Below are 14384 nucleotides of genomic sequence, written 5' to 3' on the forward strand. Positions count from 1 at the left end.
ACTGAAGTCTGGGAGAGTTATTCCTCCAGCCTCTTTCTTTCTCTTCAGTAATGCTTTGGCAATTCTAGGTCTTTGATGGTTCCATATAAATTTTATTATGATTTGTTCTAGTTCTGTGAAATATGTCCTGGGTAATTTGATAGGGATTGCATTAAATCTGTAGATTGCCTTGGGCAGTGTGACCATTTTAACAATATTGATTCTTCCAATCCAAGAACATGGGATATCTTTCCATTTTTTAAAGTCGTCTTTAATTTCCTTCTTCAATGGTTTATAGTTTTCTGTGTATAATTCTTTCACCTCCTTGGTTAGACTTATTCCTAGGTATTTTATTACTTTGGGTGCTATTTTAAAGGATTATTTCTTTACTTTCTTTTTCTGTTGATTCATCATTAGTGTAAAGAAATGCAACTGATTTTTGAACGTTTATCTTGTAACCTGCTACCTTGCTGAGTCCTTTGATCAGCTCTAGTAGTTTTTGTGTAGACCTTTTAGGGTCTTCTATATGTAGTAACATGTTGTTGGCATATAGTGACACTTTTACCTCTTCTTTTCCAATTTGGATCCCTTTTATTTCTCATTCTTGCCTGATTGCTGTGGCTAGGGCTTCCAAGACTATGTTGAATAGGAGTGGTGATAGTGGGCATCCTTGTCTTGTCCCAGATTTTAGTGGGAAGCTTTTGAATTTTTCACCGTTGAGTACTATGCTGGCTGTAGGTTTGTCATATATAGCTTTTATGATGTTGAGATATGTTCCCTCAGTACCCATTTTGGTGAGAGTTTTTATCATAAATGGGTGAATTTTATCAAATGCTTTTTCTGCATCTGTTGAGATGATCATGTGGTCATTTAAAGTTATTTTAAAATATTGGCTGTATTCCCTGTTCTGTATCCTCTGCTGTATCTTTGTAGTTTATTTCTTTTATACATAGTAGTTTGTACCTCTTAATCTGCTACCCTTATTTTCCCTTTCTCTCTTCCCTCTCCCCACTGGTAACAAGTAGTTTGTTCTCTACATCTGTGAATCTGTTTTGCTATATTCATTCATTTGTTTTGTTTTTTAGATTCCACATATAAATGAAATCATACAGTATTTGTCTTTCTCAGTCTGATTGATTTCACTAAGCATAGTACCCTCTAGGTCCATCCATGTTGTTGCAAATGGCAAGCTTTCTTTTTTATGGCAAGGTAATATCCTTTGTATGTATGTGTGTATATAAATATATAAAAACATCCATAAAATATATCTGTATACACACACACACACACACACACACACCACGTTTTCTTTATCCATTCATCTGTTCATGGACACTTAAGGTTGCTTCATTATCTTGGCTATTGTAAATAACACTGCTTGAACATTGGGGTCCATGTATCTTTTTGAATTAGAGTTTCCTCTGGGTATATGCCCAGAAGTGGGATTGCTGGATCATTTGATAAGTCTATTTTTAGTTTTTTTTTGAGGAATTTCCATACTGTTTCCCACTGTGGCTGCACTGAACAACATTCCCAAGAACAGTGTAGGAGGGTTCCCTTCTCTCCACACCCTCTCCAGCACTTAACATTTGTGCACTTTTTAGTGATGGCCATTCTGACTGATGTGAGATGATACCTTATTGTAGTTTTGATTTGCTTTTCTCTAATAATTAGTGATATTGTGCATGTTTTCATTTGCCTATTGGCCATCTGTATGTCATTGGAGAAGTGTCTGTTTAGGTGTTCTGCCCATATTTTGGTGGGGTTGTTTGTTTTTCTGTTACTGAGTTGTATGAACTGTTTGTATATTCTGAAAGTTAAGCCCTTATCAATTGTATTGTTTGTGAATATTTTCTCCCAGTTTGTAGTTTGTCTGTTCGTTCTGTTTATGGTTTCCTTTGCTGTGCAAAAGCTTATGTTTAATTAGGTCCCATTTGTTTATTTTTTGCTTTTATTTCATTTTATTGGATTTTGACTCTGTATTTCTTCTCTGATCTTTATTATTTCCTTTTTTAAAAAATTTTGCTTATTTGGGCTTTGTTCTCCTTTTTCTGATTCCTTCAGTTGGTGGATTAGGTTGTGTTTTTGAGATTTTTCTTACTGTTTCAGATAGGTCTGTATCGCTACAAATTTCTCTCGTAGAACTGTTTTTGCTATATCCCATAGATTTTGGAAAGTTGTATTTTTATTTTCATTTGTCTCAAGATATTTTCTAATTTTCTCTTTGATTTCTTCATGTTGTTTAGTCTCTATATATTCGTGTTTTTCCGATTTTTCTTCCTGTAATTGATATCTAGTTTCATACTGTTGTGGTCAGGAAGTATACTTTATATAATTTCTCTTCTCTTAAATTTTTGAGACTTGTTTTACAGTGTAGCATGTGATCTATCTGGAGAATGTTCTGTATAAAGAATGTGTATTTTGCTGTTTTTGGATGAAATGTCCTGTAGGTGTATTTATTAAGTGCAGCTGGTGTAATGTGTTATTTAAGACTACTATTTCTTTATTGATTTTTTTGAATGACCTTTCCATTGGTGTAAGTGAGATTTTAAAGTCCCATACCATTATTGTATTATTGGTCCTTTTTCTTTTTAATTGAAGTATAGTTGTTTTACAATGATGTATTGTATTAATCGTATTATTGTTAATTTCTCCCTTTATATCTGTTAAAACTTGCTTTGTATATTTAGGTGCTCCTGTGTTAGGTGCATATATATTAATGAGTGTTACACCCTCTTTTTGTATGATACTTTTATTATTATATGATTTTCTTCCTTGTTTTTGTTATAGATTTTGTTTTAACTTATTTTGTTTGATATGAATATTGTTACCCCAGCTTTCTTGTTATTTGCATGAAATATCTTTTTCCATCTCTTTGCTTTCAGTTTATGTATGTCTTTAGCTCTGAAGTGAGTCTCTTGTAAGCAACATACATGGGTCTTGCTTTTTATCCAGTCAGCCACCCTGTGTCTTTTAATTGAAGTGTTTAGTCCATTAACATTTAAAGTAATTATTTATAACTTTGTACTTATTGTCATTTTGTTACTTGTGTTCTGGTTTTTATTGTTCTTCTCTGTTCTTTCCTTTTTCTTTTAGTTTCTTCCCTTGTGGTTTGATGCTTTTCTTTAGTGGTATGCTTGTGTTCCTTTCTCTCCAGTTTTTGTGTATGTTTTAGGTTTTTGGTTTTATGGTTACCATGCAGTTCATGTATGTTGACCTGTAATTATACCTACTTTTTCTAAACTGGTAGTAATTTGAGACACATTCTGAAAGATCTACATTTTTTTTTTTACTCCCTTATCCCACATTTTGTGTTTTTGATGTCATATTTTACGTCTTCATTTTAATCCCTTAACTTTATTTTAGGTTTAGTTGATTTTACAGTTTTCTTGTTTTTAATCTTTGTACTAGTGTATTTAAGTAGTTGATCACAATCTTTACTATATATTTGCCGTTAATAGTGAGATTTTACCTTTCCTATGGATTCTTTCTTGTTTTAGTCTTTTCTTAGACCCTTTAACATATCTTTTAGGGTCAGTTTAGTAAAGTTAGTTTTTATTTGTCTGAGAAGTTTTTTATCTTTCCTTCAATTCTAAGTGATAAACTTGCTGGGTAGTGTATCCTAGGATGGAAGTTTTTCCCCTTCATCACTTTAAAGTATATCATACCCTTCTTGCTTGCAAAGTTACTGCAGAAAAATCAACTGATAGCCTTATGGGGGCTCCCTTGTATATGATTGTTTTTTTCTTGCTGCCTGTAGAATTCTCTCTTTATCTTTAACCTTTGCCATTTTGATTATGATAGGTTTTCATATGAGTCTCTTTGGGTTCATTTTGTTTGGGACTCTGTGTGTTTTCTGTACCTAGATATCTCTTTCCTTCTTCAGGTTCTGGAAGGTTTCAGTCATAATTTCATCAAATATGTTTTTGACTCCTTTTTCTCTCCTCCTTCTGGGACCCCTATAATACAAATGTCGGTATGCTTAATGTTATCCCAGAGGTCCCTTAAACTCTTCGTGTTTTTTAAAATTTTTCTTTTTGCTGTTCTGATTGGGTTATTTTCATTATTCTGTCTTCCAGATCACTTATGTGTTCTGCTGTATCATATGGTCTTCTCACTTTGTTCATCTATTCTTGCCCCTAGTTCAGTTAGCATTCTTCTTACTAATGTTTTGAACTCTTTATTTGGTAAATTATTTACCTGTGTCATTACTTATTTTTTTCCAGAGGTTTTCTCTTGTTCTTTCATTTGATAAAATTCCTCTGTCTTCTCATTTTGCTTAGCTTTCTTTGGTTTTATGTAATTAGATGAAACAGTTACTTATCTCAGTCTTGTGGGGGTGTCCTCATGTGGGAGTATCCCTGTACAGTCTGTGTGTACCAGGTGCCTTTGATGCGAGAGCTGGATTTTACGTGATCAGGAGTCACATCTTCCTCCAGGGTATGCTGGCAGCTTTCGCCTTAGTTGGAGGTGGAGCTAGAGATGGAGAGGCCAGAGCCAGAACTAGGTGTGAGTTGGAGTCTCTCCTTTGCTCAGTGGCCAACACCACTGTATTGGGGATGGGATCAGGTCCCAAGTTGCTGGACTAGAAGGCCTTTAGGTCAGGTACAAGCTGGCTTTGTTCCCTCTCTGTGCTCCCAGCATTGGCATGCTCACCCCAGAGGGAAGCTGGAGGAAGTGGGGCTGGAATAGGCACTTGGCATGGGTTGGGGCATGGGCTGGGGTAGTCCCAGCACCAGTCAACAATTCCGGACTGCTCCTTATCCGCTATCTCCAGGAGCATTAGCAATGGCTGCCTTCAACCCTGCTCAGATGCCGCATCAGTCCTGAGCTGGCTTCACCTCCTATAACTGTGCACTCTCCTTGACCAGGGCAGTCCTTGACCTAATGTGTAGATATGCTGCAGAGCAAGAGGGGCTAGGGCCTAGATGCTTGGTGTGCCTGAGCTGGTGCATGTGCCACGGCTGTTCTGGCACCAGCGATCCAGATTGCCCCAGTCCATTGCCTTTGCAGGTGTCAGGAATGATTGCCCCTACCCCATTTGGATGCCACACCAGGCGCAAGCCAGCTGCATCCCCTGTAACTCTGTGCTTCCTTCGGCTGTGGCAGCCCTCGTCCCAGGGTGGAGCTGTGCCACAGAACAACCCAGGCCAGAGTGGGTCCTCAGCTCAGCCAGGGTGTGTGGAAACAGCCCGGGTAGTTTCAGTCTGCTTCCTCTGCCTTATTTCAGGAGGAAGGAAGCATGTACGCATTCTTCATGAGTGGAGTCTAGATTTCTTGCAGCCCCACTGTCAGTCCCACTGGTTTTCAAACGAGCTAAAGGGACCCACTCGTCTTCCTGGTGTTGGACCCCAATAAATGGTTCAAATCACTCACTCCCCAGGGAGGATCTCTGAGGAGGAGGATTACACAGGCTTGCTTCTCTTCCTCTTCTGCCCGATTTCACGGGCATCTTTCTTACAGCTTTGACTGTATAAGAGTCTTATTGCCCATCTGCAGTTTATTTTCAGTAAGAATTGCTCCACGTGTAGATGTATTTTTGATGTGTTAGTGGGGAGAAATAAGTTGCACATTCTCCTACTCTACCATCTAGATCCCACCCCTTAACTTTTTGGTTAAATAACTTCACAAGTTAAAAATAACCTGTTTGTTAGATTATCCTGTTTTGCATATTTGTTGTTGTTCAGAAGATGAAATTAAACCAGGTAATTAGGTATTATTTCAGATAAGAATTTTAATTGAATATTCTATGTAGCCTTATACCATCTATATATTTTAAAGTACAGAATAAGCATCATCCCCAGGTAGTTTGAGTATCATCATATTTCTTAAGATACTGCATTCTAATAAGCCCATGTTTCTCTGCAGTGATAGGAATAAGATTATTCTTGTTTAGATCACATAGAGATCATACTTAGCAGGTCATTCCTGTTAGAAATAGAAGAGCCAAGCAAGAGATCAGAATTCCTTGCAAAGTTAAGCCTTCTTTGGGTTCCCAGAGTTTGAGGAGGACTAGCCTTCAGTGATAAAAGGGGTTAATTACTGATTGTATGTGGATTTGAAGATCTGTGAAGTTCTTCCACATCTAAATACCGTCCTCTTATCTGCCAACAGGTACAACTGTAACGGTTTTGCGATTGTTTAAGAATCTACCTGTAAGAAAGCAGTTTTACTCAACTGCTAAAAAATGTAAAGATGAAATAAAAAAGGTCCAAGATCTCCTTATAAGCTATGGTATAATTAAACCTGATGTAAGGATTGTTTTTGTACATAACAAGGTAAGCATTATCGTAGTTTCTATAAGATTTTTGGTATATTGTATAATAAAGGGATATTGTATTTTATCTAAATCAGTTAGATATATAAAGTCTTCTTTCAAAAGTTTGTCCACATTTGTTTAGTTTTATTTTTATTATATAAAGAGTATCTTTAGTTTGTTACCTCGTATCTATATGAAATCCGAACCTTTTATTTCTTAATTTCTGAGATAGGTGATTCCACCAAGAGACTTTTCCATCCAAGAAACATTTGAATGCTTCCTAAATATGAAGATAAATAAGTCTTGTTCTTTTCCTTAAGGGAGTTCACAATTTAGTAGCATTTTTCACCTTCTATTCCAAACTGTTCTTCTTTGGAAGAGTTTTTTGTTTGTTTTTCAGAGAAACACCAACCTCATTTCTTTCCATTTTTCAAAGCAGGGTAGATAAGGAATTCCTCTTGTTGCCTGATGAATCTTAGGGGATAGAAATATTTATGTGTTTTGATTATTTTGTTTTTCATAAAAATCACATGTACACTAAAATACGTAATGTAAGGAGAGGAGAACCACACAATAAAAGTATGGAAACCTGATAGGGGATAGGGAGTTAACAATTATTGAGGGCATACACAATGCCAGGACATACGCTAGGTGCATTGAACTCCTATAATCCACAGCAGCAACCAAGTGAGATAGACATTATATCCATTTTCACTTGTCCTCTGAACTGAGCTCAGAGAGGTTAAATACTTTGCTCAGTGTTGCACAGCTGGTAAATTGTTGAGATGGGATTTGAAACTTTACATGCTTACAGAGTGTAGTTTCTCGACACTCTTTTGTCTTATCTTCCAATTTTAATACTACATTACATTCATATAGTTCTTTTCCAGGTTTCAGAGCACTTACAATAACTTTGTAAGTTAGACAGTATTATCTATTTTTATGGGGAAATTGAAGCTCAGAATGATCAAAGGAATTATTTTCTCTTTTACTGTAAGTAATACTACTAAGGTCAGAACTCTTTTTCATCCAGTTTTCTTTCTATTCTTGTCTTTTTTACTTGTTATTAAGAAGATTACCTATTAAACCCATTTATGGTGGAATATTTACAATCAAAATCTTTGGGCATCTTAAAAAAATAAAAAAGAAAGGAAAACATTAAGAATAGTCAGCCACCTGTTCCTGCTGGCACAGAGCTCAACCAAATGATACCTTGAGATCCCTTCCAACTCTATCATGCTAGGATTCCTCAGGATGTTGATGGATGGAGGCTCATCCTGCTAATATAAATAACCCTATGACCTCTTGATCCAAAGGACATTTAGTAATTAAAAGTTGAATGTACCAGAGTTAAGAAAAGATCAAGGACAGAAGAAACAATGATCTGGAAGGGAAAACAGATGGGAAAAGGTAAAACATGACGATGGGAACTACATTTTTATAAAAGAAAAATGACTAAAACTAAAGAGAAAAGTTTTGAGTAAGAGAAAACATAATAGAAGAATAAAACAAAATTATTGCTTCGTTTAATAGAAATGAGTATTTAAAGTCAAATATGCATCTTCTTCATTGTAGGCATTTTCTTTTGAAAATTCAAAGTAGTATTTTGTAATACACTGTATTTTATTACTTTTGGAGGATACCATCTCTGAACTTACATTGAGCAAACACGGTTCTCTCAGTGGCCTTCAGTAATTTCAGATGCATTCATATCCTGGAGAGTGTACTGGAGAGTGTTGTACTGTGAAAGTAATGTAAGATTATCGAAAGTCTTAGGGTAAAATTAAGTATTAGCTGTTATTACACACGGGAATCATGGACTAAATAATAGTTTCAAGCTTTTTTCTCTTAGTGTAAATTATTTTTTCACTCTTTCATTTCTTAATAGGGCTGTTGTACCTCATATGTTAAAATGTATTGTCAAACTTCCTAAAATAGCATTGACACATTGTCATAAATCTCTTTGAACATTGAGTCCTGCTGTGCTCTTATAAACATGCTTATGTTTGTCACTCTTTATGTGCTTTTCTGAAGAATATTTTTGCCTTTGCTTAAAATTTAAACATAGCAATATTGTGAAATTTTTTTCTGCATTAGAAACAAACAATCATATTGCACATTATATGAGAACTACTATTGCTATTTTGACATCTTGGATTAGATAGTGTTCCCTCTTTTTATGAAGGTTTAACCTGCCAAGACATTCTTTGAATACTGATAATGTTGATGTTCTTGCCAGTATGGTTATGTTAGAAAGAGGTATTTTTCTTCTTTCATCACCATGTTCCTTGAAAGCATATTGAATAATGAGACAGCCAAAGGGAAATAATTTACAAGTGGATTCAGTGACTTTATTTAAAGTAGATTTTATTTGGAGAAATGCTAGGGCCATTCCTTAGATGAGCACTACAGTCTTCAGCTTTAGTTTTAATAACCGAATCCCTGTAAGGTCCTGCTATATATATTTTTCATTTATAAAGTAGCTGTTTCCCAGAATTAGAAGTTTTTCTCAATGTGATAATATCTGAAACCAATTTAATAGTATTAGCTCTCTCATATGTACTTGAGTAATTTTGTAGACTGCTAGTTCAGTACATAATGTTAAATATATGATTTCAAATAAAGGATATTTTCATACTTCATACTTGCTGATTTTTGTGAATATTTTCTTTTGCCTAAAATATTATTTGTCATTTTAAAGATTGTTTTGGATGTAATTCTGTCCTAATAATTAGATGCCCACTGGTATTTCAAAAGATGGATTGAATATTACTGATATAAGAAGCTAAGAAGGTCTTACCTGTTAAAAAAGAGAGAAGTAATTTAAGGAATGATTTTCCACCTACCTCACCTCCATGTGACATAAACGTCAAGGCTTATTGGAATCAGTTTATTTATTTTTGAGATCTGGAAGAATGATGACACAGCAGTGAAGAGTTGACTATCTCTGGTTTCAATCAATCAGGAAGAGTTAGGGCCTTAGCCAGAAACAGAAACCCAGAAAACTGGCCATGGAGATTTGGTAGTGAGTGTGGTGGCTCCCTCTCTTGACCTAGTTTTCTGGGTCTCTAAGAAAGTACTCTTTTGTGGTGGTGGTGGCTGAGGATTTGAGGTGCAGGATAACCAAGGATGAGAGAGAAGGGACACATTTGTGGGATTATAAACTGAAGATAAATAAGTGGTAGTTTATAATCTGTATGCCCTACGTTCATGGCATTCTCTTTGTTCATTTTATTCTACTTTACGTCTTTTAGCCTTTTACTCATGTAGTTTTGAATGCCCCAGTTTTTTTCACCTGTGCTGTGAGGAATCAAGGAAAAGTCTTTTGCCCACAATTGGACCAGTGTTAAGGGTCACCCCCTATCCCATTCCAGTCAGGGTTGTGGAGGTAGTATTGTTAAGGAAAAATTCCAATTCAGGACTGTGGTTCAAATGCCCCTTCCTTATGAAGAAATTCTAGTTTTAACCTTGAAAGTTTGGGTGGGTTTGTTTTTATTTCATTTTAATTAATGAAGGTGGACATTCCTTCAGGTATATTTTGAGGTTATCTTGGGGCTGATTATCAATCATGATTGGTTAGTTTTTTTTTTCCTACTTGCAAATTAATGATAATTTTTAAAATGGTTCTCATGTTTTTGTTATTGTTATATTAGTTTCTTTTACTTTTTACCTGATTTCTATGAATATTATATAGAAAAGATGAGAGACATATATAAGGCATATTTTAGTTTAGTAGATTTCTGATTTTGATATTTGTCCACACTATTAAAAGTCTTTGAAGTCTTCCCCTAGTCCCCAGCAAGATTTAGTTATTCCTCAGCTTTTCCCATATCATTTTCTGCATATTTGTCATTTTTGCTTTGTTGGAAATGCTTGCATTCTCTCTCCCCTTCTCAACAGCCTCTTGTGGGAGGGAGGGCAGCTTCTGACTTATCTGCATTCCCTTAATGCTCACTTACTGCATAGCACAGAGTAGAATACTAAATTAAGTAGTGCTAAAATCAAAGTATGTAAACTTACAAAGCACCAGTTTGAACACTGGCTTCTTTCAAAACTTCCTCTTAATATTATTTTATAAAATGAATCTTTTTTTTGAGGATTCATCCTTTTAGATTTCCCAGTGACTTCTTAGATTTTTATGGAGTATTTTCTCACTAGTATTTATATATGCTATTCTAGTCTATTTTCTTTCCTGGCAGCTAAGTTCCTGATGTGTCGTCATTAGAACTAGTTAGGAAATAAAGACTGCATGGATGGGGCAGTGGAAGGAAAAACTTGACAGGGACATAGTCTCTAAGAGCCATCAATTTAATATATTTTGTTTCTACTAACTTAGTTAAATAGAATCATGTAATTATTCCTTTACAGAGCCTCTAACCAAATACATTTAAATACTTACTATTTATCCTAATACATTTCTCTACTCGAACACAGTGGATTCCTCTTCTGATTACTAATACCCAGAAAATTCTGCACAAATCTAGCTTTTTGAGCTCAGGCCAATAAAAATTGACCAAATGATCTCTAAGGCCCTTTTCAACTCTGAAGCACTTTAATTTTAAAGAATGTCTCCATATATCTTGAACAATTTTGTTTCTTCTTACCAATGTGGAACTTCACATTTCCATCACTTAGAAGTTTAACGAGATGTTTCATATATCAAATCATAAAATAATAGGAATTATAAGGATTTCTGGATCTTTGCATCTTAGAAGGACATTGAAAATCTCTTTTGTCCTGCCACAAATCTTTTAGTACTTTTATTCCTGTTCCTTCCCATTTTATCTTCATGTGACCCCGAGAGTTTGAATGGGTTGCCCAATAACTTAAATGTTGACTATAGCAGTGGATGAACTAAAGTTCAGATGTTAATTTCAAATGTGGTTCTTTGCTATAATTTCTTCACAGCTACTAGGATCAGTCACCCCTCGGTATCCATAGGGAATGGGTTCTGCATCCACTGATAGGGAAGGCCGACTATACAGAGCTTTGAGTGGGTGCCCTAGAGCAGTTATGTGATTGCCTTAGACACTGAAAGAGCTTACAGTGTGAGTAAGGAGGTAAGATGTGAAAGTGTATGAACATTTAAACAGATGAAAAGAATAATATAATCTTGTTGATTGTTGAATAATATTGATAAATTTATGGAAATTGAGGGAAAGATTACTTCAGTGTAGAATAGTCAAGGAAGACTTCATGGTGGCTATGTTTTGATCTGGGTCATTGTATGGATGTTTAACAAGTGCCTACGCTGGGCTGTAGTGGATGCTGAGATATATCAGTGTGTGGAACTAGTTCTAACATCCATAAACAAAAGTTCTTACTTACTCTGAACAAATAAAACATCACTGTGTAATGTTCAGAGAACTTATTTACAACTCTGATTTGCCTAAGGCCTAAGAGCTTCATGGAAGTAAACTTAAATCCTCTTAACAGTTGGGATTCAAACCTGTACTAAATATCAGAGGCAGGAGAAGCTGAACAGAATCTTTGGGAAAAAAATCCTCATGAGTGAGGGAAGGTATCAGATATGGACAGAAAGTAAGACTTCTCCCGAGGTTTTCACTGATAGGAAACAGATGAGAGCCCAGAACAATGGGGTGTAAGACCAACCCTCGGTAGATGTCCATTGGTAGGTATCAGTAGGGAGCCTTTGCTCTCAGAACAGGACCACCACTCTCTCCTTCATGCCTCTATCTCAGGTGTAAGATAGGATTCCCAGAACTCATAATCTTGGCAAAAATCCTCTAGCCTTCCCCTTAAAAGTCAGAGTTTTGCATCTGCTCATTGCTTTGGGACCATTAGTCCCAATCTCATCATGTTTTTATTACTGTTAATGTCAGTCATTACAAGAAGCCTGTGTCTCTCAAACCGTCTCTTACCACCCTGCACTCTTTTTCACATATGAATCATTGCTTTCTTTGTCTCTCACACATCCTCATCTCCTGAAATGCTCCATTTCATGGTCAGTCATAAGTAAAATCTCCTGTGTCAGCCTTTTCTTTGATCACCTTCTTGCTCTAGCTGAAATCTGGCTCTGCCTAAAGACTCTGTATCTGTTGCAGCCCCTTCACGTGGTAACTGATTTCTCTCACCTGTTCTTCACTTCATTGTGCCTCATTGCAATTTCCAGACCATTCTCCTTTCCATCTAAAAATCATAGTCAGCTTTGAATTTAGTGTCTTTAGACTCTTAGTCACTTTCACTTTGGTAATTTCTGAATCCACAGAGATAGTCCTTTCCAGCTTCTCAGATCTTTTACTTCCTTTCCTCTAGTGATTTTATTCTCCATCCTACATCAGTCATTAATTCCTGTGACTATACCATAGGCCTTGCCATTGCCAGAAATTGTGCCTCCTCCATAATTTACTCTCTGACCATCACTTCCTATCTTTCAGCAATCCTTAGACTTTCCTCAACCTGTGATCTGTTGATTCTACTGCTTTTTAACTGTTTGTTATTCCTAATTTCCTGAGATCTCTCCTTACACTGCTAAAATTACAGGGTCCGTAATTATCATTGTTTCCTTGGGCACTCCCTCAGCTTTCTTGCTTCTCTCTCACTTAACTGTACTTGTTTGACTAACTAAACCCTGGTTAAATTGAGCTCTTTGTCTTCCTGGTACCTGTACTAGTACAGCTGAACATAGCTGGAAGAAAACACATTCCCATTCCAAACAGTATCACTTGAAATTCATGATCACTAATCTTAGTGCTGCCTGGTAGTCAGTCATACAGTGTATCTCTAGGCTATATTCTCTCCTGGTCTGTTATATCAGTGCTTTAAACAAACTTTAATGTGCATGTAAATCACCTGGGGAATCTTGTTAAATGTGCAGATTCTGATTCAGTAGGTCAGGGAGGGCCTGAGAGTCTGTATTTCCAACAAGTCTCCAAATGGTGTGGTTGCTGCTGGACCATGATCCACATATTCAGCTGCAATGTCCCAAAGGGCTGTTTCATCTGTTCCCTTCTAATTTAAGTCCTTCTTTCCTGTATACACTTTTACCTGATCATGCATCCAATTTTAGTGACAAAATTGAGGCAATCAAGAGAAAACTTTCACAAATTATCCACATGTCTGCTGTTGTACCCATATTTTCAACCTTCCCCTCTGTTACTGTATATGTACTCCTCATGTTTCTAGCCAAGGCCGATTCTTTCACTTGGGCAGAACTTCTTATAAGTTTTCATTGTCTTCAGTTACTTTCCTTGCACTCTCTCTTGAACTCGTTCCAGTTAGACTTTCTCTCTCTACCACTCTACCAAAACTACTTTTATCAAGATCACCATTGACGTTCAGATTTCTATATCTTGTAGTCACGTCTCAGTCCTTATCTAACTTAGCATTTGCCACAGTTGATCTTCCCATCCTTGAAACACTTTTTCACTTGTCTTCTAGGGCAACACACTTCCTTGGTTTTTTTCCCTACCTTTCTACTATTTGTTACCAGTTTTCTAGTTTTACCTCATATTCTAGCTTGTAAACATTTGATGTTCCATGGCTCAATTCTTTTATATGTGTGTTTATTTTATTGATGTGCTTATGCAGTCTCATGCCTTTAGATATCATTTATACCCTAATGACTCCTAAATTTTTATCTCCATTCTACGACTCTCCCCTGAACTCCAAACTCAGATCCAACTACCACTCCAAATCGCTCTTTGGGTATTTAGTAATAGGCTCTTCACAATTAACATGACAAAAACTAAGCTGTGTATCAGAACTGCTCTTTCCACGTCCTTCTCCATTAGTATATGAGAACTCTTGTTTTTCTACTTGGCAAACTAAAAGCCTTAGGGTTATCCTTGACTACTGATTCTCTCACACTTTAATCTGATACAAGAGTAAATTCTGTAGGTCTGTGTTCAAAATATATCTAAAATCTAACTGCTTTTCACCATGTCTATGACTGCCACTGTGGTCCAAGCCACCATCATCTCTCACCTGGATTGTTGTAAAAGTATCTTAATCCGATCCCCTCACTTTCTACCTTCCTCTCTTCAGTCTGTTCCCAGTCCAATAGTTAGAGTGAGCCTATAAAAATGTAATTCAGATCATGCAACTTCAATGAATTTTCATCTCAGAGTTAAGTCAAAGGCTTTATAAATGGCCTATGAATTCTACCTCAAGGTTAGTTAACCTT

At 36.2% G+C, this 14384-nt stretch overlaps 1 protein-coding gene across 6 annotated transcripts in view; it reads left to right on the forward strand.

Moving 5' to 3' along the window:
* Positions 1-14384, forward strand: part of PMS1 (PMS1 homolog 1, mismatch repair system component) — a 108337-nt gene that overhangs the window by 46128 nt on the left and 47825 nt on the right. For all 6 annotated transcript variants that reach the window (XM_032479906.1, XM_032479903.1, XM_014563033.2 and 3 more), the window contains one exon: positions 6094-6257. In XM_032479906.1, the coding sequence (XP_032335797.1) occupies positions 6094-6257 (164 nt within the window). The remainder of the gene's footprint in view (positions 1-6093; positions 6258-14384) is intronic.

Source organism: Camelus ferus, chromosome 5 (genome assembly GCF_009834535.1).
Source record: "Camelus ferus isolate YT-003-E chromosome 5, BCGSAC_Cfer_1.0, whole genome shotgun sequence".
In the NCBI taxonomy this organism is placed as follows: domain Eukaryota; kingdom Metazoa; phylum Chordata; class Mammalia; order Artiodactyla; family Camelidae; genus Camelus; species Camelus ferus.